The 24,667-nt window shown below is 33.3% G+C and overlaps 1 protein-coding gene across 5 annotated transcripts; it reads left to right on the plus strand.

Moving 5' to 3' along the window:
• The first annotated feature begins 344 nt into the window (after positions 1-344).
• Positions 345-24,261, plus strand: LOC110646260 (uncharacterized). Of its 5 annotated transcripts, none has more exons than XM_058141242.1 (23): positions 345-494; positions 1,069-1,355; positions 1,501-1,569; positions 1,789-1,926; positions 2,017-2,134; positions 4,163-4,245; positions 4,455-4,550; positions 5,609-5,777; positions 5,965-6,107; positions 6,182-6,268; positions 6,418-6,603; positions 8,081-8,248; positions 8,574-8,694; positions 8,794-8,863; positions 9,686-9,773; positions 9,852-9,972; positions 14,443-14,636; positions 14,736-14,844; positions 15,867-16,022; positions 20,567-20,669; positions 21,412-21,585; positions 23,366-23,511; positions 23,883-24,261. In XM_058141242.1, the coding sequence occupies exons 2-23, from the start codon at positions 1,113-1,115 to the stop codon at positions 23,912-23,914; spliced, it is 2,814 nt and encodes a 937-aa protein (XP_057997225.1). In that variant the 5' UTR covers positions 345-494; positions 1,069-1,112; the 3' UTR covers positions 23,915-24,261. The 5 variants fall into 5 exon arrangements, with proteins under 5 accessions (XP_057997225.1, XP_057997222.1, XP_057997223.1 ...); XM_058141239.1 differs by having other exon boundaries at positions 23,896-24,261; XM_058141240.1 differs by having other exon boundaries at positions 5,965-6,014; positions 23,896-24,261.
• The last annotated feature ends 406 nt before the right edge of the window (positions 24,262-24,667 follow it).

Consider the following 24,667-nt stretch of genomic DNA (forward strand, 5'->3'; position numbering starts at 1 on the left):
TTTTAAATTTAAGTTCAATAAAATTTAATTATATTATTTAAATTGATTATATACTACGAATCCGCTGTTTTGCTGCGATCGAATAATGCCTTTGTGCGTACAAAAAATTCTAAAACTAAAAAGTCCAGCCACGTGGCAATCAAAGCTTTTTCACCAAACTGCTTTGTCTGACTCTCCCCCTGTCTGCAATGATATGCGCACAACGACAAGACATATTAAAACAACAATAATAATAATAATAAAAGAATTTGCAAAATGAAGGAGCACTTTACGCCAATGGAACCAAACTCCTTTGTCTCACTATCCCCTTCTCTCCAATTATATGCAAAACGAAAAGACATAATAATAATAATAATAATAATAATAATAATAATAATAATAAAAGAATTTGCAGAATAAAGGAGGTGGAAATTAAGCTGCTGTCATTCTAAGCTTCATCTTAGTCCTCACACTTTCTTCACTCTTAGACCACTTGACCGATTTTCATCATCCAGGTTCTTAATATTTCTTTTTTTATTGTTTCATTTCAAGTCTGCAATATCATTCAACCATCTGTTTCTGAATTCTGATTTTGATTCTGAAAGTGTAACTTTAGCTTCATATGCATTCTTCCAGTAGAAACTATTTGTGAATTCAACATCTTGTATATGTTCCCAAAGGTGGTAGTGGCCTAGTAGGGGTAATGGATTTTATTTATTTATTTATTATTCATCTGTTTGTTTGGTTGAATTGAATTCCACTGATTCTTGATCTTGTTTATAGTAAATTTGGGTTTAGAATGCTGTAAATTATTGCATGCACCCTTTTTCCTTCCTAACCTCTGCCCTCCCTCCCCAGGCGACATTGCATGCACCCATTAGAGTTCTATTTTTGAATATATCATTTGTTGATTCAAAGGTGGTAGTGGCCTAGTGGGAGTAATGGGTTATAATTTAGCCACTTAATTTTTTTTTTTTGTGGATTATTCTATTTTTATTGGTTGAATCGAATTCCAACTGATTCTTATCCTGTTTATAATAAAATTGGGTTGTGGAATTGTGCAATTCCTATACAATTTTTGGCATGCAGAAAGAAGAGGCCGGACTCGTTACGAAGTTGGCATTGGTATCTAAATGGCTGGTCATGAAGGGAAGACAGTTACTTCTGATGTCAAATCAGGGAATATGATTTTTGAGCCTATCCTAGAGGATGGAGTTTTTCGATTTGATTGTTCTGCAGATGATAGAGTTGCTGCATATCCCAGTTTTTCATTCATCAATACAAAAGATAGGGACACACCAATCATCAATCATTCTGTTCCTTCACATATCCCTACTTTCGATTGTGTTTTAGGAAAGCAGATTGTCAAACTTGAGGTTGGGTATTGATAGCTTTCCCATAGTTGTACCCGCCACTTGTTAAATTTAAAATTTCATTTTTTAACCCTTTATGTTGTTTCTAGTTGTATTTATTTGCTTATAGCATCCTTAATGCTAATGATGTTTTTTCCCCCAATTTTAGCTTCCCAGTGGTACCTCCTTCTATGGAACTGGAGAAGTTAGTGGACCACTTGAGCGGACAGGGAAGAGAGTAAGTCATTTTAATTTGTATGCCATTTCCACTCTGAAATTAGATCACTCTTATAGAGTTCTCAAATGAACTCTAATATTTAGAGATTCCCAGCACCATACCACCAAGAATTCCCCTTCTGTATTCATAACAAAAAGTCTTCCAAATCCAAACAAAATAGGAATTCTATGGTGTGATCCACCACATCTAAATATAAGCAGTTTCATTCTAAAAATGTAGGTTTTCACATGGAACACAGATGCATATGGCTATGGTCCTGGAACTACATCCTTGTATCAGTCACATCCTTGGGTGCTAGCTATTCTTCCAAATGGAGAGGCAATAGGGGTTCTTGCTGACACCACAAAATATTGTGAGGTAATGAGAATTGTAGCAAAACTGTTTAAAAATCTTTAAGTAAGCTCTTATATTTTACCTAATTTACTGCCAAACATCTACCATAAGCAGATTGATTTGAGGAAAGAATCAATTATTCAATTCATTGCTTCAGCCTCATATCCTGTCATTACATTTGGTCCATTTGCTTCACCCACCGCTGTCCTGAAATCTTTATCTTGTGCAATTGGTAATTTACTTGACCCTTTTAGCTTTATATCTGTGAATCTAATTATGCCCTCTTTCAATAACTTTTTCTGTGTGCACGATGTGCTGTTTTTGTTGTTAGATTTACATTCATATTTTGTCAAACATACAATATATAGCTTATGGAATGAATTTTAACCTTTGAAAATTGACTGACGAATATTGGGGTGTGTCTTATTTTGATGTTAAAGGATAAATGTTAAGTGCGAAAAGATATATATATATATATATATATATATATATATATATATATATATATATATATATATATATATATAAGTTTGCAGTAATCTCTATAGTGTAAACAAGATGGGTTATAAAATCTGCAAGAAGGGGATGGGAAATTAGGGGACAAAAGAAAGAATGAAAGAAAGATGACTGCAGATATTTTTCACCTTATTGTGTATGGCATCACCACTCCCTTGGTTTTCAACTAAATTTGTAAATGTTGTATGTTACAAATAAGACTTTAGTGCTCATGGTTCTTCCCTTCTCTCTCTGATTGCCAATGAGAATTGTGGAAAGGCTATCCTTTTTTTTAGTTTCTAAATTTTTTTTTTCTTTTTGGTGTGGTGTGGGAGAGGCTCTCTAAACTTAAAGGGACTGTTAATTGAAGGCCTAAAGTGAGTTTAGAAACTTGTAATGCTATATGCACAAACTTCGAGTGCATAAAATGCTGTTTGTATTTTGCAGAGAAAATTTGCTTTCCCTTGCTAATTCTCAAAGTTCTGTTTAGAACAAGGGAATTTGTCAAAAAAACCATGAAAGTGTTGTTGAATGGGGATCTATGGGTCTAGTAGTAGCCATCAGCATTGTAGGCAAGCTTCTAAACCATGGCCAATACGTATCAGCTATGTGTATAAGAAATTCAGCCTTCTGACATGAGGTTCCTATTTCAGAAATGGGGATTTGTAATCACAATGAAATGGCTTTGTATTTGTTGTAATAGCCATAATAGTTGCTACTTACCATGACACGAGCTGTGTAATGGCTCAGTAGTAGAGGGTGTAAAGAAAAAGAGGGAGAGAGAGAGAGAGAGACAAGGGGTTTTAGGTGGTGTACCGCAGAAGTGGCATATGGGTGGCTTAGGTAGTTATCGTTGGCATGTAAATGACCAATCTAACTATTTATTATCCATTTAAAATTGTGTGGATGCCCATATCAATTTAACCCGTATGAGCTCTAATCTAGCATTTATGAGATTGGTGATAAATTAGTAGTGGTGGCGGCAACACTTGTTGATTGGTTTATTTTGATTCATTTAATACCCATTTGTACCTTTTATAATGGATGAATAAATTTGCCACCTCTACACTGATAGAGGGAAGGACGGTATGCTATGAGAATGTTGGATAGAATTTATATTCAAACATTAATTGGTTGCGTATTAGATGACAATAAATATGGGTGTATGGTGCCTTGCTGTTATAGGAGGATGAATGGGGAGGGGGGACGGGGGAGGGGAAGAGGGGTGTTGCACTAGTGTTGGAGTTTTATTGTTTTAGTTTCTCTCTCTCTCTCTCTCTCTCTCTCTCTCCATGTTTCCTCTTGTAGCCTTAATTTCTAATTTTTTTTAAGAACCATAATTTGTAGTGGGTTTTCATTTTTTCCATTTTTATATTTCAATCACCATTAACATTTGTGGTAAAATAAATTCGGGAAAAATTTTTCTTAGTACATATATTTCCTCAATTTTTATTGGTTAAACTTAAATAGAAGAATGGTATTTGCAACTTTTGTCATAGCATGATACATAATAGTTGGTAGAAATAGGGAAGGGGGGAGTCATGGATTGAATCCTATCATCATGTCAAACGAAGATCATGTCATTTGTATCTAATTTTAGGAAAAAAAAAAAGTGTATTTTTCCATGGTCAGTTTTTCTCAAAGCATTAAACAATTATATTTGACAACTTGCATAGTGTTTTCGTAACTTCTTGTTGTTTCTTTTCTATTTTATTTTTTGAATATCTTTTTGGCAATGATTTATGTTGTATATATATATATTCAGGAACTGTTTTTATGCCTCCGAAGTGGGCCTTGGGTTATCAACAATGCCGTTGGAGCTATGATTCTGATAAGAGGGTTCACGAGGTAGGGTGTTGATAAATTATGTCAATATGTTGACCACTATGAGATCTCAAGCTAGATTGTTTTTATTTATTTATATATTTTTAATTGTGGAAAGACAAGTTTTAATATTTCCATTTTGCAAAGTTTGGTCTATTGATTTTACTATGGGCCTTTGATGGTTAGACATCATATATCCTTTTTTACTAGTTGTTAAGCCTTTTGCTTTGCAGATTGCTAGAACATTTAGGAAGAAGGGCATTCCTTGTGATGCCATATGGATGGACATTGACTACATGGATGGTTTTCGCTGTTTCACATTTGACCAGGCATATTTCCCTAAGATCCTTTGATTATAAATTCATCCCTAATTAAATTGAAATGTTAGGTTAGTCTATGTGTAAACACTGCTCTGTTTTTTTCCTTGAATAAGCTCAATGTGGTGATTCTTTCCTTGCCTCATTGCTTCTTGCTACATATTCATTACTAGACAATAATGAAATTTTGCCACTTATGGATGATCACTATTCAATTCTAGAATCGGGAATGATATTTTTCCGTGGAGCATATTTAGCGGCTTGCATTATCCTAATCTTGATAGTCATGCCTATGGACCTAATTGAGTTCCTACAAATACAAATACGCAGCACAAATTCACATAGATATATCATATACATGCATGTTGAAAGCAAGTTTATGATATTCCTATTTCCAATAAAAAATGGATTCTTCTTCAGTATTACTGGGCTAAGGCTATCCATAGACTCCAAAATTGAACCCCGCCTTGCAACTTAATACTTCAAGTCTGAGGATACAAATAAGCCAAATGTACATTATTCAAGTCTTTAAAGGTAACTATAGAAAATGAAAAGGGGGAAGAAATAGAAAGAGAATGTGGGGAAGATTCATTTAAGCCTTTGGGTATATAATGTATACTGTTACACAAAAACTAAGAATGGTATGTTACACATTTACAGCACATAAGCACGTTTACAGGCATAAACATAGCACACAATCATAGACCTAATTCACTCAATCACAGCTTAATCACATCACTCAATCACTCATTCATAGCTAGCATTCTAATAGTAACCATCTTGGCAAAAGTATCTAAATAGTCAATTCATGTTAAAATCACCCTTCTTACAACTCTGCTTTATCGAGGCAGCACTGGTTTATGGATATTTTGTGAGCGATTAATAATTATCTACTCCTCTGGATGCATTTACTATTGTACTCTATAATTTTATTAGTTGCTTGTCTTTTGCCAAATTCACTAAACATCAAGAATGATCTGAATCAAAGATATTGGCGTAAATAGAAATGCATTTTCTGTGATAAACTTGCAATTGCCAATCTTGACAGATATTTTGCTATGATATTTTAGGAACGTTTTCCAGATCCACAATCTTTGGTGAAAGATCTCCATGATATAGGTTTTAAAGCAATTTGGATGCTTGACCCTGGTATCAAATGTGAAGAAGGTTATTTTGTGTATGATGGTGGATCTAAAAGTGATGTTTGGATTCAAAGAGCAGATGGAAGACCATTTATTGGTGTGTTTTCAGTTTGCATTTAGAATCTAGCTAATTTTCTTGCGCACCTTCCTCTTCCCACACCCACCACGCCACCAACTCCCCCGGACCACCGCCCCCGCAACCCCCCCCAACCCCCCCCCCAACCCAAACCATAACTGCAGCCCAACAAAATGTTGAGTTGTTAATTTTTCCTATCCATTTTTAGGGAAGGTGTGGCCTGGTCCTTGTGCTTTCCCCGACTTCACACAATCAAAGGTTCGTTCTTGGTGGGCTAGCTTAGTTAAAGATTTCATTTCTAATGGTGTTGATGGCATATGGAATGATATGAATGAGCCAGCTATTTTTAAGGTGACTCTTATTGTGAGTTTCTTAGTGCTTGCAATTTCTTCGGTGGTACTTGGCCTTATTATTACACTTTTCAGACAGCAACAAAGACAATGCCTGAAAACAATATTCATCGAGGAGATGATGAACTTGGAGGTTGTCAAGAGCACTCATACTATCACAATGTATTCATCCTTTACTTTTCTTTTGTTTTCTTTTAACAAGATAATGATTTCTATTAATGGATTTTAAAAGAGTTCCATGTCGTTATTGCTTTATTTGTATTTACCATTGATAACCAAATAAATTCTAAAATTGAAGTTCTTATTTTTAGATATATGGCATGCTGATGGCAAGATCAACATTTGAAGGAATGAAATTAGCTAATGAAAATAAGCGTCCCTTTGTTCTTACTAGAGCTGGATTTATTGGCAGTCAAAAGTATGCTGCAACATGGACAGGGGATAACCTTTCAAATTGGGAGCATCTGCACATGTCTATCTCCATGGTACTTCAATTGGTAAGTAATTTATTAAGTTTGAGAAACTAGATTGATGTATTTTGGGGCTAGAAGTCTTAGGAATGTGTGGAAATTGAATACTCAAGAATTCTAAAGTTTATGAATGTCCTACATGAAGGCTATTAGCAAAATTTACATGATCAAAATGATGAAGATTACTCAACTTGCATCCTCTTTTCTCTGCATTGTTCCATTTTGTGGCTAGCAATCTTAGTTATATGTATAGTTGAACTATGGATTGATTTGAATTGCTATAGGAGGAAAAGGCTATCAGATGTGGAACAATGCAATAAGAGTCGAAATAAATGGCTTTCATAAAGTTTTTGCATATGTTGAAGCAAGCACATGTGTATTAGGGCTTAGATTTTAATTGTTGTAGAAGTTCACTTGTAGAGACCTTTAGTTGTCTTTTATGTGTTTTTATTGTGATTTCAAATAACGGCTGCTAATGAATTTTTAATGCCAAAAAACTGAATGGTTAACAAATGAAATTTTGATGCTTATATCACGGAGTTTGAAGATAAGGATGAATTAGTGGAGATGAAGGAAAGAAGAGAGTTTTTGAGGAAGAAGACTTAGCTTACTTATCATGTCCAAGTCCCCTTGTATGTCTTTGACTATGGTCCCTACTCCCTACCGTGTTTCTTCAATCTTTAGGTCTTCAATTCTCCTTCCTTGATTTCTAGCTCAAAATTAATGTTTCTCTTGATTTTCCAGCAGCCAAAAGTTCTTTAACAAATGCAAATTAGGCTTAAATGGTGTTAGGGTCCGACTGAATGAACTGACCGACAACTAGGGAGATAAACCTTCCTTATGAGTACGCACAGCCAGGCTGTGCGTTTGGGCAATTTCTCATGGCTTGGCCGTGATTCTACTGCCTTGTTTTCCTCAACACAAAGCAATAGAAATATGGCCTAACTCTTTTCCTTTTAATTTCACATGTTGGAGATGATGAATTCATGGCCTAATTATGTGTAATTAGCAGATTTACTTATCAAATCATCAGGTTGATCGAGAGTTGAGTTTACTCTTAACAAGTTGGCTCATATTATTTAAATGCATCAGCTTGAGATTTAGTGATTATAGTAGAAGGGCTTTCTAGTCAGTTCGGTATTTTAGGAATGTATATGTGTGAATGATTAGTGTTTAATCAATTAAACTACTACAGATCTGTTTTCTTTGTCTCTATTTATTCTTATTGTCTTTTTACCCTAGATTGCATATCTATTTTGCTGAGTTTTATTCTTTGTGGAACTCGTTTTCCTTATCATAATCCCCATTATCTTCTGTTCTTTCTTCTTTTCTTGAAATATTCATTGATTTTCAGTATTATTCAGGGCATAGTTTAATTTTAATGGAAGTAGAAATTTGTCTTTTCATCTAGAGGAAAATAAATTACTTCAAAAATAAAAATACTTTCTGGGTCCATCTCTTGCAGCATAATTATTCTCTAATTTTGGGTTTACTTTATGGACAGGGACTCAGTGGTCAACCATTTTCAGGACCTGATATTGGCGGATTTGCACGAAATGCAACTCCCAAGCTTTTTGGAAGGTGGATGGGAGTCGGTGCAATGTTTCCTTTCTGCCGTGGACATTCTGAAACAGGCACTTTTGACCATGAGCCATGGTCTTTTGGAGAAGAGGTTTGTTCTATGCGCTAGCAATTTGATAGTAGCCACCTTCAGATTTCCTACTAATTATATGTATGTAGATATTCCATTTAATTGAGCAAAGCCCAAAGTTGATTTATTGCTATAATAGATTTTTTTAGACCTGAACCTGAGATAATTATGTGAAATATTTCTTTTCCATATGTATCATGGTTTATATCACATTGGTTTAATATCATGTGTTGGCTTCTTTCTTATCTCTTTCTAAATTTTCTATATTGCTTTTGAATTTTATGTTAATTATCCTATTCTATTGGCAACTTCATTATGAACTAACTTTAGTTCCAACTTCCAATAGTGTGAAGAAGTTTGCCGTCTGGCTTTGAAGAGACGTTATCGCCTTATACCACACTTATATACTCTGTTTTATGCTGCTCATATAATGGGTACACCAGTGACAACTCCTACTTTCTTTGCTGGTATGTGCTTGTGCTCTTGCGTAATCCAATTTCATTTGAATGGGTTTCGGAAAAAATATGTTCTTTTCAATATTGAACGTTCATAAATTGCTTGTGCAGATACAAAAAATCCTAGCTTAAGGACCCTTGAAAGTTCCTTCCTGTTGGGTCCACTTTTGGTTTATGCAAGGTTTTGCTCTCCTTACTATGAGATAAATCACTAGGTTATGACACAAAAATATATGTACTTTGTTGACTTCATCTCATTGCATTGCACAGAATGTGAGTTGGTTTATAAGTGTTTTTTTTTTGAACTAACACTTATATTATAGCAATGTTACATAAGGACCATTGTGCGGTAAAATGTTAAGAGCTTCAGTTTTCAATGGAATGGTTGCAATTCTAAGGAGTAAGGACTGAATACTTCATGCAAGAAAGAGTGGTGCTATGTTGTGAAGAAGAGAAGCGAGGAAGGCTGATAAGTAGCTTATTCTAAGCTAATTATGCCTTTTTAGGCTATTTTGCGTTCTTTATAATTTCTATGAGTGTTTTTTATGCTTTGTAGAATCTCCAGGTCCTAGGCACAATTAGTTGTAGTTATGGTTTGTTATATAACAAACTGCAATATATACAGATACATTTGTAAAGTGGAAAATCGTTGATTGATTAATAGAGAATTCACTACTATTCTCCTCAATTCTTCTCTCTATTCTTCTTCTTCTCCTCCTTCTTTCATACTCTCATCTCCCTTAATTCCTTTTGCATGATCCCTTTTCTCACTTAAGTTAATTCGAGTGAGAAAATATCTTCTGCTTACATTACTAGGAAATTACATATGTAAGGTTATGACACTTGTGATATGGATTCTGTTCATTAAGACCCTTAAAAATGTGATCATCTGTCTTATCCATCATATTCACTCTCATGGCTGTTTACACTGATGTTTTTTAAGTATCTCTATCTTGTGTTGTATTCATTCAATTGTACTAATGTTCTTTCTCATCTGTTGTAGCACGATTCTTGATCAGGGAACAGACAAATTGCAGCATGACCTACCCAAAGGAATCTGGTTGAGATTTGATTTTGATGATTCACATCCGGTATGCTTATTACATTAATTGTGCTTCTTTTCTAACGAAGCATTTTTCTTGTCCCTGACTTTTTTCTGCTTATAATAGGATTTGCCAACTTTATACTTGCAAGGTGGATCAATAATTCCTTTGGGGCCCCCTTATCAACATGTTGGTGAAGCTAATTTGTCAGATGACTTAACGCTCATTGTAGCTTTAGATGAATATGGTAATTTGATGCATGTTAATTTTCATGAAGAAAAATCTTAAAAATTTACATTTGAGGTTATAATTATAAGTTTAAACAGTTATTACTAATTTTGGCCTTGATCTTTTGCCTAAATCCCTTGTTATGAAGTTGCATCTTGCATGGTTGGTTTTTTACTGATAGAACTGCAAATCAGTAACTGAGATAAGGGATGTAGAAAAAAGTAACAAACATAAAGCTATGTGTTTCTTGGAATAATACTTGGCTTAAACTCACTTCAGAACTTAGAGCACATAATGGTGTATCTTATGCTATAAGTTACTAATCTTGAAGTGTTGCAAAGGACTAATACAAGATTCCATGCTTTCTTTTTTGTCCTCCAACTGACAGCATCCGTGTTTCCCGGTTTTCTTGTGTTGATTTAATTTTAGCTACTCATTTGAATATATAAATTTTATGATTGCAAAAAAAAAATTCATTTAGTTTCGTAGATGGTGTATCAATTGGATTAGTTTACATTCAGAATCTTGGGGTGGAGAATCAGGGCATGCAATTTAAAAATTTGACCTACATGAATGAATTCTTTATGCTAGATCATAGATAGCAAAGTCAATGTTGATAAACAATTGATTTGATAAAGCTACTTAATCTTTATCCTGTTTCTTTTATGTCTAAACTCCAGTAAATTCATCTAAATTCTTTATAGTTTCTTATGGGTGCAATCATAAAATTGGTCGTGGCCTATCATGTTAAATTTAAATTTGTGGCCAAAAGTAAAAAGTGCTAAGAATCGTGGATTTTACTAGGTTATTGGCTTTGTTTTTAGGAAAGAGGGTGGAATTTGGTGCAATGGTATAGTTACTCTGCTTATGACCAGGAGGACACGGGTTCAAGCCATGAAAATTACCTCTCTGTAAAGCAGGGTTAAGGCTGCACTCATTGACCCTCCCCAGATCCCACAAGTGTGGGAGATTTCATGTACTGGGTCACCCTTTATCTGCTTTTTTAGGAATGCTATCTAGACAACCATGATTTTACACTAGAGCTTCTCCCAAAATTTTCCTATTTGGTTCATCTGAAGGTTCAATGGAAGCAATGGCATTAACCATTGTTTTAAAACTAGAATGGTTGGTGAACCTGTCAGTTGACTGGTTCATTGGTCTGATTGATGCAACTGAGTTGACTCAGTTGAGAACTGGACAATAGTTTGAAAAAATATGTAACTTAATATTAGTGGTTTTTAAGGTAGAAAATGAAAATGAAATGAAAAACCAAACCATATTGGACCAAATTGATTGTTGGATTAGTTTCAGGTTTCACAAGTCAACTGTCTCATTCAATCTAGTTCAAATCTTTAAAACACTAACACTGGTAATAACCAGTATATTAGATATGTTGTTTTTCTATTGATAAACAATAAATAAGGTTTGTTGTTTTTCTATCTTTAAGCAGTAAATAGGATTTGTTGTTCTTCTATCTTTAAGATTTCTCAAGAGATGAAAATCCTTGTTTCAAAATCGCCATTGATAATGATATAATTTTTTGCTGTCCAAAGCTTGATCTAAGCTGTAGGATCACAAAATCCTACAGCCAAAAAAAAATTATGGAAGTAAAATTGAGTCTCTACAGAGTTGGGTCGATTTCTGTGGGATGCTAAAATTACTAGGAATTGTACGATTGACATTCTCCCGGAATACCTAAAATCTTAACTCAATCCCTAAAAAATAATTAACTATCAAGAGCTTGGTTGAACAAGCATAAAGAATACCAATATTTTTTTTTCATAAACTACAAATTTTGAGCAATTGTTTGTTTTCCTAAAACCTCCAGCCACAATTAAACCTTGGCATTAAAGTTCCTCGGGTCTTGTAGATACATTAAAAGTGAGAAGATAAGGGAATAAAGCAGGACAAAAGGGATTAGAAACAGTACATATTCAATTACATAAGGCCTAATAAACATAAAATGTGTGATCTTCTTAGAAATTAAAATGGATGCTGAATTTTAATGCAACCTAAATTTCATTTGTGGTGATTTGTATTGGCATTTATTTATTTATTTAGCTTATAGTTTATAGGTCATTTAATTCCTATAATTTAAGCTTGCTTGATAATATCATGGAAAATATTTCTTTGTATTGCACAGTAATGCTTGCAGATTTTCACAAATTGCAGAATTTTGTTATTTTTGATGTCATCCTCTGACTTACCCTTAAATGATCATGATAGAATTCTAATTTAGACAACTTCCATTTGGATTAGAAACAGGGTTGTGATGTCATAGACTGACAATAGAGGCTTGCAAAAAATAGAGAACAGATTATCTCTTTCCCAAACATCCTCCCACAAGCAAATTCAGGATAGGTACTGACTTTGTATTTCATTAGCAGAAATAGAGATTAATATACCTATAAATGAGTTTTCATGAGCTTCTATTAGCTAGCTTTTTTTGTCTTGAGATGCCACCCATGTTGGTGTAGGCTAAAACAAATCCTAAACTTGTATTGCTAAGTCTAAACTAATATCTGTTAGTTGACACAGATTATCCACTTGATTTACTTGGCATGAATCAAACATCTTAGTTTTAGTGGTCAGCGGTGCTCAAGAAGCTAGATATCAGGTCTCCTGTGTTGATAAACAAATTTGTTATTGAAAAATTGTGTACTTTTATTAGCAATATCTTTTAGTCATCCATGTATTGACGATTAATGTTGATGGCTTTAACAGATTAAATTACCCCCAATGCAAAGCATCTGTTTTTTATGAATTGAGAAACTAAAATACTGCTTAAGTAACGTATGTCTAAAGTTTCGATAATGAGTTTCCTTCCTCTTATAAGCAAACTGGATAGGAATTAAATATTTGGAAGGGGCCACTGAATTTTAGCTTTACGTACAGGATGGAAGAATAATTTTCTATTGCCCAATCCTCATTATGAAGTGCTTTTGCTTTGTAGATTTACTATAAACTTTAAATTATCTATATGGCAATTCTTTTTATGTGAATTTGATATGGCTTTCCTCTACAAAGCTATAGATTGAAAAGTTTGGATATAGGACTCCCCTCCTTACTAGTTCTATGATCCTAGTTTTGCTAATTCAAGTTTTCCTTCGTGCTCTAGGATTTACTAGAGATTTTAGGACTACCTATTTTAGGAAATATAGGAGGTAAATTCTTATTTTATTTAGGAATTTGTGTTGATTTGAGATTCCCAATTAGTATTCGATTAATATTTTTTTTTTATTTAGTGTTTGAGCTATAGAAAAAGCCACTGTACAAAGCAAAGGTAAGGCTGCATACATCAACCCTCTTCAAAACCCACAAGTGTAAGATGTTTCGTGCACTAGGTCACCTCTCTTAGGGTTCTAAATCCTAATAATGGTAGAATTATAAATACTTTATGGGCCCATTTGGGCATTGAGTTTCAAGGGCCAAAAAAACACTTTTCAGAAAAAGTACCATTTTGGATGCTGTTAAAAAAATTATTCGAAAAAATCTATTTTGTTATTTTGAAGCTCTCATGACAAACATATCAAATAATTTTAAATCAATTTTTAATGCTCTCTAACTAAATATTTAAGAAAATATTTTTCTCAATGGTAGCTCTAACAACAGTGTCCAGTAGACCCTATATACTTGTCTTCTATGTATTTTGAGTAGAATTTTTTTATATTTGACAATTGAATTAGTATTAATAAAAATTGATAATTTGTTTCTCATTCCCCTTTGTTCTATTAGTTCTACAACACATAGTAAAAAAGAAAAAAAAAAGAACAAAAAAATAATTAGAAAATTACTATAAACCCCCTTGGCATTATGTAAAATTTGCGTTCACTTTCTTTTTTTTGGAAAGTGAATAAGTTGTCCACTTTATTCCTTCCATTGCATTTTAGTCCCTCAGTAAAATAACTTCTTAGTCCCTCATATTCAATTTTTACTAGGGATGAAAATGTAATTTTATTTGAAAACTCTATGGCTAAATGTGATCCAAAATAAAATCTTAGGGACTAAAGTACATGATATTTTAAATGAAAGACTGAAGTGTTATGAAATTAAAATGTTGAGGACCATTTAATTCGATTTTAAAAAAGTAAAGACATAGGTGTGAATATTGATAAATGTCAAGGATATTTTAGTAATTTTTCCAAAAATAAAATATTTATTGACATTTAACTGTACAGTAGAAATAGGGATTATAGGTAAGAACCCTTGTGTAGGGTTATATAGACTGATTAGGTTGTACAAGATTTCAGCCAGTATGTCCATTCAACCTTGGTAGTCTTGTGCACGTTGGACTGCCTAGTTGTAGTTTTGCTAATGCTGGGGGCTTGGACCTTGTCCTCTAGTAATTTATATGGTAGAAAGAAAGGCAACATAATCTTTCTACTCTGGTTCACTCTCTCTCTCTCTCTCTCTCTCTCTCTCTGTGCAAGTGCATGATTCTGTGTTATTCAGCTAGCAAAGTGATGTTTGAATCATTTCTTAATTGCAGGGCAAGCTAAAGGTGTATTATTTGAAGATGATGGTGATGGATACGAATTCACGAAGGGTGGATTTCTGCTTACACGTTATGTTGCTGAACTTCAATCTTCAATTGTTACCGTTAGAGTTTCTGAAACAGAAGGGTCTTGGAAGAGGCCCAAAAGAAGTCTGCACGTGCAATTATTGCTTGGTGGAGGTGCAATGGTACATCCTTTTTACGCGAGGAACATTGGCTTAGAGTTAGCATTGCCTATGTTCTGCCATTGAAATATTTTGGAAAACTTACTTAATATGTTCAAACAGGTTGATTCATGGGGCATGGATGGAGATGTTGTGCATATTATAATGCCTTCGGAACATGATGTTTCTGTGTTGGTAGCAACAAGTGAGAAACAATATAGGAGTCATTTAGGTAAATATTTCTTCTTTGGAGCTGTTAGCCAGCTAGCCTACCCCCTCATCCTCCTTTGCCTTCTCTTAGTTTGATTAAGATCTATTTTAATATTACTATAGCTTTCTTCATTGACACTGTTTTGATGCTTTAAATCGATGGCATAACTATCTTCTTCCAATAATTATGTGTATGCTAAATATTTGGCATGAAGTGCTCATTCTTTTTGTTGTAATCTTTCATTATATTTCAATTGTCCAGCTCCAAGTTCTATCTTAGTTTCTGCGTAATTTATTTTGTTTTTTGTTTCTTAAGTTGCCACTGCTAGGATATTATGATGAACAGATATGTTTTGAAACTTTGAATTATTTGTTGAAAGGTGTTTGTTCTTGTTGTTCCTTCTTTCCCTTCTTTTATCCCCTGATTCTTTTAGCAATAAGATTTAGATTTTGCTATGGTTATATATTGTATTGCTGGCTTTGGCTTTAGATAGAATCTTTTATGGGCTTTCATGGTTGATGGGTTTGGGGGTTGAATTTATAGGATGTATCAGGTTTCTATAGTTAAATGTTAAGAAAGGTGGAAATTTATCCTATATTGCAAATCAATTAGGAAGTTAATGGCTGAATGTAAAGCTTAAATTAAGTTGTCTAATTCTCTACAATTTCATTGAGACTAAAATGGAAAATTTTGAAAGTATGGAGACTAAAAGTAGTATCTTGTAAATTTGGAAAAAATTTGTTATCTAATAAATGATTTTTATATGTGGATGAATATGCCGCAAAAATGATGTGTATCAACAGCTATACCAGCACAATTTTACCTGTTGTTTTTAGACCTTTAGGAGTCCTCTCTTCATTTCTTATTAAAGTGGTAGCTGTTAAAAAATCAATTATCTCTCTTCTCTTTTTATAGGATAATTATTAAGTCAATTTCTTTCATAAATAAACTTATTGGTGAATCCTAAACTTTAAGTATTTATATATATATCAATTGTGAACTTTTTAGTTAATGTCATATTGTTTGCTTATTGTTCAATGCAGAAAGTTCTAAGCATATCCCAGATGTTGAAGAGGTTTCGGCACCAAGGGGAGGAGAACTTTCTAAAATCCCTATTGAACTAAAAAGTGGTGATTGGATTGTTAAAATAGTTCCCTGGATTGGGGGTAGAATTATTTCCATGGACCACCTTCCATCAGGTAATAATCATATTTTGGTGAGAGTATTCCTTTTAATGCCGAGGCTAGGACCTCCATTTTTATAATTATAATTTTTTAAACATGAAATACTAAAAAATAGTTAATTAGATAATAATATGCTTTTTCAAATAGTAAAAAATAGTTAATAACAAATAATATGTTTTACTAAATTCTTAATTTTTTTATATTATAGTCTATAATTTTGTAAAAAAAATTATTTTATAGTAATATTTTTCAATAAATGAATAATTATAAAAATTCTTTTAACATGATTTTCAAGAAAAATATTGTACAAAAAAGTTTATTTTTATATAATCTAATATAATTTGACAATACATAATCATACATAAATCATTTAAAGTTATAGTTTATTTATAACTTGTAAGTATTTTCAAAACTTATATCTTAAAATAAATTTTCATTTAACTTAATTTTTTGAAAATTAAATTATATCATATTCTAAATGAAAATTTAATTTAAAATGTAAAATTCAAAAATAAACTTTCTTGTACAATTTTTTAAGAATTAATTTAAAATTTGGATGCATAATTAGAAAAAAAATTTAAATACTTTATAAAATATATAACTATTTAAATATAAAATAAATAATTGCTTGAATATAAAATTTGATTGTATGAACTATTTTGTTAATGAAACAAAACTTTATGGACTAAATTATTTCAAATTGGGACTGTTATGGAAAGTCAATCACTATATTATTTCTCTGTATATTCTGTATTCTGTATTCCTATTTAGGATTTCTTATTTAGGATTTCTTCCTAATTAGTAGAATACAATTATAGGAATCAATTGTATATATACACCCACGTATAGATTAATTGAAATTAAGGAGAATCATCTCTTTCTACATGGTATCAGAGTAGGTCATCTATCTAGGGTGACTATTTGTTTTCACCACCCAGCTCAGGAGAGACCTTGGCCGCCGACCGGCCATCCCCTCTGATCTGGTCTTCGGAATCCAAGCGCGTGAGGCTCACGCGCCCAACTCAGGTTCTCGCCGTTTCTTCACTCGCCGGCGAGTGGAGGCGCTTTCGCTGGCCGTTTCAACTCCGATCAACATCGCCGGCGTTGCCTCAACCCCCTCATTCCACCACTGTGCACTGTTGCCTGATCTAGTATACCATTAAAGGACTTCTGAGGTTTAGCTCTCAGATCCTATTTTGGTATTTGCTTGATTTGTGATTTTGGGTTATTTTGTAGCTGTAAGCACTTTGGATTAGCGTTTCGGTTAGTTTTCTTTGTCTCAACAAATGGCAGACAATAAGAATATTATTTCTGATGTGATTCTGGTGATGACTAAGATCACGAAATACAAACTTAATAGTTCCAATTATCTGGAGTGGAGTAAGACTGTTAGGGTCTATTTGCGTAGCATTGATAAGGATGATCACCTTACTAAAGACCCACCTACTGATGATACACGGCAAACTTGGCTAAGGGAAGATGCTCGGTTGTTTTTCCAGCTTTGGAACTCGATTCACAGTGAGGTAATTAGTTTAATTAATCACTGTGAATTTGTTAAGGAATTGATGGATTACTTAGATTTTCTGTATTCTGGTAAAGGGAATATCTCCCATATTTATGATGTTTGTAAGGCATTCTATCGTGCTGAGAAAGAGGATAAGTCTCTCACGGCTTATTTTATGAATTTTAAACGGGTATATGAGGAACTTAAAGTATTGTTGCCTTTTAGTTCTGATGTGAAAGTTCAACAGGCCCAATGGGAGCAACTGGCTATTTTGAGTTTTCTTGCAGGCCTTCCTTCAGAGTATGAGACTGTTAAATCTCATATTCTCTCCAGTTCTTAGATTTCCTCTTTGCATGAAACGTTCACACGGGTCCTTCCTACAGAGAGTACTCAATCTTCACAGCTTGCTAGTAGTGCTCTTATTAGCTGTAATCCAAATGGACAACAGGGTAATAGAAGAGGGAGTAGAGGAGAAATTACAAGCAACAGAGTTAATTAGCGTAATGGGGAGGCTAGTTCTAATCAGGACTCAAGAGGAGTCATTTGTTATTATTGCCATGAGCCTGGCCATACAAAATATAATTGTCCGCAACTTCAGAGGAAAAATCAGCGATCACAGATGACAAATATGACAACAGATGATTCTACAGTATCTTCCTCTGAGAAAACTGTTTTGGTATCTGCAAGAGGAAATGGAGGCTTTAAATGCTAATGGTACATGGAACTGTTGCCTTTGCCCACTGGTAAGAAAACTATTGGTTGCAAATGGGTATTTACAGTAAAGGTAAATCCTGATGATTCTGTGGTTAGGTTAAAAGCACGCCTTGTGGCAAAAGAATATGCTCAAATATATGGGTTGATTACTCTGACACTTTTTCTCCTGTAGCTAAACTTACTTTTGTTCGCTTGTTTATCTCTTTAGCAGCTACATATAATTGGCCCTTGCACCAATTGGATATCAAGAATGCTTTCCTTCATGGTGATCTTCAGGAGGAGGTGTATATGGAGCAACCACCTGGGTTTGTTGCTTAGGGGGAGTTTGGTAAAATTTGTAGGCTTCGGAAGTCTCTTTATGGCTTGAAACAAAGTCCTAGGGCCTAGTTTGGGAGATTCAGTGAAGCAGTACAGGAATTTTGTATGCAAAAGAGTAAGTGTGATCACTCAGTATTTTATTGGCAATCTGAGGCTGGTCTAATTCTCCTGGTAGTCTATGTGGATGAAATTGTTATCACTGGGAGTGACTCTGCAGGTATTTCATCTCTTAAAACCTTCCTCCAAACCCAGTTTCAGACCAAAGACTTGGGATTGTTAAAGTATTTCTTGAGTATTGAAGTTATGAGAAGTAAGAAGGGTATTTTTTTCTCTCAAAGAAAATATGTCCTCGATCTATTGACAGAGATAGGAAAATTAGGTGCTAAGCCTGACAGTGCACCAATGACTCCAAATTTACAACTGTTAGCAAGGGATAGCGAGTTGTTTGAAGATCTAGAGAGATACAGGAGATTGGTAGAAAAATTGAACTACCCTACAGTCACTCGTCCTGACATTGCTTATGCCGTTAGTGTGGTAAGTCAGTTTACGTCTTTCCCAATTGTTGTGCATTGGGAAGCCTTGGGACAAATCTTGTGTTATCTGAAGGGCGCTCCAGGAAGTGGTTTGTTATATGGTAATCATGGGCATTTGAATGTTGAATGTTTTTCAGATGCCGACTTGGCTAGATCTAAAGTTGACAGGAGGTCAACTATTGGATATTGCGTTTTTGTTGGAGAAAATTTGGTGTCTTGGAGAAGCAAGAAGCAGAGTGTAGTTTCTCGATCTAGTGCTGAATCGGAATACAGAGCCATGGCACAATCAGTATGTGAGGTAATGTGGATGCTTCAATTACTAGATGAGATAGGTTTTAAAACCTCCCTGCCTGTGAAATTGTGGTGTGATAATCAAGCTGCTCTCCATATTGCTTCTAATCCAGTGTTTCATAAGCGGACCAAACATATTGAGATTGATTGTCACTTTGTTCGTGAAAAGATTTAACAACAGATCATCTCAACAGGACACATCAAAACCGGAGAGCAGTTAGGAGATATTTTCACAAAAGCTCTGAATGGAGCTAGGATTGACTACATTCGTAACAAGTTGGGCATGATTAACATCTATGCTCCAACTTGAGGGGGAGTATTATGGAAAGTCAATCACTATATTATTTCTCTGTATATTCTGTATTTTGTATTCTGTATTCCTATTTAGGATTTCTTATTTAGGATTTTTCCTAATTAGTAGAACACAATTATAGGAATCAATTGTATATATATATCAATGTACAGATTAATTGAAATTAAGGAGAATCCTCTCTTTCTACAGGGACAATTTGGACAGTAGGGACTAATCTATTAATGGAATCAAATCTAAGAGGCTAAATTGTTTCTCATAACAAATACATAGACTAATTTGTATTTTTGACATATCTTGGAACTAATTTGTAATTTACCCTTACAAAAAGGGCCTCAATAGCTGATATTCTTGGCATAAAGTCTAATGGGTTGGGAGTTAGTGTCTTGTTTTTTCACCATTATGTTAAGATCCCTGAAGTTTTCTATGTGACTATTATATTGTTGTTTGTAGTGCTTGATAGCAAATATTGGAGTTTATAGTGCTTGATGAAAAATTATCTGTATGGACATCTGAACAATTAGCCAAAGTTTGTACCTGTTACATGGCATTGAGTGTTGCAAACAGTTAGGGTTAAGGGCAGTGTATATTGAGTTGTCAGTTTCACACTGCTAAATAGACATGGGTGCATGCTAATGATTTTTCATAAATATGTGGAGTTCAATTGAGGCACAAATTATAATTGTACCATTCTTTTCATATGAGACTATACATTTGGTTATTCTTCTTGTTTTCATGGCAATCAATCAATGGCATTATATTCTGATTCATTTAGAAGTCTTCACAAGTTTCAAGAATGATAAAACTAAGAATTTCTTGTCTCAGTATTATTTAATAATACATTATTTGATGAGGTATTTGATTCCTATTTTGTTGGTGATGACAATAGGAACACAATGGCTTCATAGCAGGATTGAGATTGATGGATATGAAGAATATAGTGGCTCTGAGTACCGGTCAGCAGGATGCTCTGAGGAATATAAGGTCATCGAGTAAGTTGCTATGAAATCAGTGCAACTTTTATTTCTATTTTCTAATACAAACCTGATTTTAACATACATTTTTTTTTTCTCTTCTATTACTTATTTTCACATAATGAACATGGCTATTCATGTGATAATATGTGATAAGGTGAAGCATGTGAGATAATCACCCATGAAAATCATGATATGCTGTTCTACCAGGTTAATATTTTTAGAATGGTGGCATGGACAACAAGAAGCCAAAGGAAAAATAAAATTAAGCAATCAAGAAGCTTAAAATTATGGGAGGAGTTTTAAATAACAGAGTTGGAAATGGTTTCGGAATTGGAAAGAGCATATTAGAATCAGTTTGAATAAGTCTAAAATGGACCAAATCAGCTGCTAACTTCTTGAATTTTTCTAAAAACCATAAACAAGATGACATATTTGAATTTAAAATACTGGTGTAAAATTGTTGTGAATTGGTGATGTTTATGCTTCTCCTTGCACATTATTTCCTTCTTCCTTAGAAATTGTTATCCCGTCCTACTTTCTCCTCTTTCCCCTTCTGAGATAGTCAAACTAAATACAGCTTTGAACCACCAAAGACAAGGATCTTAGGAATCTATTATGTCCAGAAAGGGTCAGAATCCTAGAGAGTTTTTAATAGTTGTCTATGGCTCCATGAATGAAAATAATTACAATATTTCTCAATTGCTCCTGCTTTATGTCATGTATTTGCTGCACACTAGAAAAAATTATTTTCTCGTAGGCGGGATTTTGAGCATGCAGGAGAGGATGAATCTCTAATATTAGAAGGTGATATTGGTGGGGGATTGGTTCTTCAACGGCAGTTATCAATTCGAAAAGATAATCCAAAAATTCTTCACATTGACTCTAGCATTATAGCCCAGAAAGTAGGAGCTGGTTCTGGTGGATTTTCCAGGTTAGATTTGAAGATTCCTTTTTAATGATTTTGTTCATGATTGCTGACAGCATTAGTAATTCTGTAACAGTTTGAATCTAAGAACTGTAAAATCCCTTTCATTTTGCTTTCTGTGCAACCTATCAACAACACTTGCAAATGAATCAAGCTAATTGGGAGACAGAATGCCAAAATAATGAATTTATTCTGCATTGTCATCAAATATCCATTGAATTCTTTTCTTAATGCTTAGCTCGCCATGTTTCTCATATTTATACGTAGATTCTACAGGATAGCAGCATTACCTATCTGTGTCACCGTTGATCCCACATTTAGACATCTATTTGATTTTACTTGAATGTATAATGCATAGGTACTTATAACAAAAAGAGTAAGCATGTAAAAGAGTCTGATATATACCTCATTTTGCTTGTGTATGTTACTCTTTGTTATTTGATAAATCTTTTTTTTATCAAAATTTTCACCTTTTCATCCTCTTCAATTATGGAATAATATCTGAAAAAATAGAAATACTGTTTTTACAGTTAAGTCTTAAAAGGTTTTTTTTTTTAACACAAATTTTAACGATCAAGTCCTTTTATTTCTAAAATTGCTCATTACTAGTCTTATTTGTGCTTACATTATAAGGGTGGGGACACACACACACACACACACACACACACACACACACACACACACACACACACACACACACAGAGGGTAAATTTTGTAAATTTGGTGTGATTATGAGGGTTATAATATTTTTTTAATATATCTAATGACTAATATAGACAAAAGAACTAACTCATTAGTGAAAACAAAGTGTAGGGACGAACTCATCTAAGTTCCAAACTAAAGAGACGAAATAATAATTTACCAAAAATTGAATTGCAAATATTAAGAGACTTTTGGTCATACTCTCTTTAGTGTAATATGATGAATTCAAATGGAATTAGGAAAAAAAATGTTTTAAAGGTAAGAGTTTAACAATCTTAAATTTAAGGATATAACGTCTAACTAAATATACATTGCTCGCAATCTTTTGTTATTAACTGAGCTCAATAATAATAATTTGATACCTGACATGACATTCCAAGTGATTCTAACCGATGAAATAGATTCTGTAAACCAGACAGCAGCCAAGTGTTATTCAGTGGCATTTATTATTTTAATGTGCTATCAAGTTGATTAGGACAATGGCAAATGATAAAATATGAGAATGTGCGGTGCACATTTTCTTGATGTTTATTTTGCAAATAAATTCTTGCAATTCAGGTCACAATACATTTTAAGCTCCTTTTGTTTAGTAAAAAATATTTTTCGCATTTTCTAGCATTTGGGGTATTTAGGAAAATAAAGGAAAATATTTTCATGGTCAAAGAGAAAATTAGGTCATTTTCTAAACCTTTATAATCTTATTAAAATATAAAAATACTTAATATATAATATAAACACATACCATTAGTTTAACATTGTAATTAAACAATAGAAAATATTTTCATAGAAAACATTTTCTTACAAAAAAATTTCCATGAAAAACATTTTCCATATATAAATTATTTTATGCGAAATAAATGGAGGCTTATTGTCTGTGCAAATTGGCAATTGTTTACATGAGAAAGTTAATCATAACATTTCATTTGTGTATTTGCTTGTTTGAATCATCTTTATTTTTCTTCTTTCTTGGTGTTTCTCTTGTATGCCAGGTTTTTGTTCTCTTTCTTTTGATCACTATTATTTTATATAAAAAAAAAATGACGATGCCTTATTGTTTGTTGTTACTGATAATTTTGTTATTTAGGTTGGTTTGCTTGAGAGTGCATCCGACCTTTAACCTCTTACATCCCATGAAAACTTTTGTCTCATTCACTTCTGTTGATGGATCAAAGCATGAAATTCGACCTGATTCTGGGGATCGATTTTATGAAGGGAATCTTATGCCAAATGGTAGTTATGCTCTTTTTTTCCTTCTTCATTTTATGAATTCTTTGTTTTTTTATTTTATAGAAAAATGTGAAAGCATATGCAAAACAAAAGAAAACTTTGACTATAAAAAAAGATGAACAAGATGGTCAAAAAACAATGTTTCTGTTAGTAAAATCCACATCCACTCAAGTTTGTTCTAATTGTTAATAAGGCGTACATAAATGATGAATTTTCATGCTTTTTCAAAGCCTTTTTGTTTTTCTTCTTCTTCTCCATGAAAGCTGAATGCCTTAAAATAATATTCAATTCTTTTATTTGAGAAGCCTTGTGGAATTACATGCATGATCACGAGACAATCTTGAAATAGGATATACATATTAATTTGATCCTAGTTTTTCATTTTAGGAGAATGGATGCTTGTTGATAAATATCTTGGTATTGGATTGGTCAATCGATTTAACGTCAACGAGGTCTATAAGTGTTTCGTCCACTGGGGAACTGGAACAGTTAATCTAGAGCTGTGGTCCGAAGACAGGCCTCTATCAAGGCAATCTCCTCTCAGAATTTCCCACCAATATGAAGTTAGAGGAACCTCTTAGTTGCTTGTATTATCAATTGTACTTGTAAAAATTCTGCCATGTAAGCTGTATGCTATAATGCTCTGCAATTTGGAATTCTATTGGTAAATATGCTTGTGGAACTTTTGGAGATTACTCAAAGAGATTGTATTATGCCATCATGTAATATAAAATTATTTAGTCCTGGTTTAAATCTGCTCCAATTAATTTCTAGTTAAACAATTTCATGGTATTTTTCTAGTTACATAATGTTATGGAATCTATCTCCATCTATGTATATAAATATATGAAAGCAGAGGATAAGAACAATTTTCTTTTTCCTATTTGACAATTTCTATAAATTTTAAATATATTTTTCATTTTATATATATAAAAAAAAAGGAATATGATCAATTTTCTCTTTCTTATTTGGTAATTTTTATAAATTAAATTTGATTTATTTATTATTATTATTAATAATAACTCAATTTTATTATAGATTTTTTTAATACATCACTTTTAAACATATGACACTCCATGTTCTCCATATGATACCCTTTCCTTCCATCCTCAACTCGCATCTACAAATCCTTTTACACAGCAACAAGTCATTTCGTTTG

Source organism: Hevea brasiliensis, chromosome 18, assembly GCF_030052815.1.
Source record: "Hevea brasiliensis isolate MT/VB/25A 57/8 chromosome 18, ASM3005281v1, whole genome shotgun sequence".
Lineage (NCBI taxonomy): Eukaryota > Viridiplantae > Streptophyta > Magnoliopsida > Malpighiales > Euphorbiaceae > Hevea > Hevea brasiliensis.

What these genes read in the sequence shown, in the direction of transcription:
- LOC110646260 (XM_058141239.1), top strand. Translation starts at nt 1,113, where the DNA reads ATGGCTGGTCATGAAGGGAAGACAGTTACTTCTGATGTCAAATCAGGG. An exon ending in TTGAGCGGACAGGGAAGAGA is followed by an intron (nt 1,570 to 1,788) that starts GTAAGTCATTTT and finishes CTAAAAATGTAG; the next exon opens with GTTTTCACATGGAACACAGA. An exon ending in CATGGTCTTTTGGAGAAGAG is followed by an intron (nt 8,249 to 8,573) that starts GTTTGTTCTATG and finishes AACTTCCAATAG; the next exon opens with TGTGAAGAAGTTTGCCGTCT.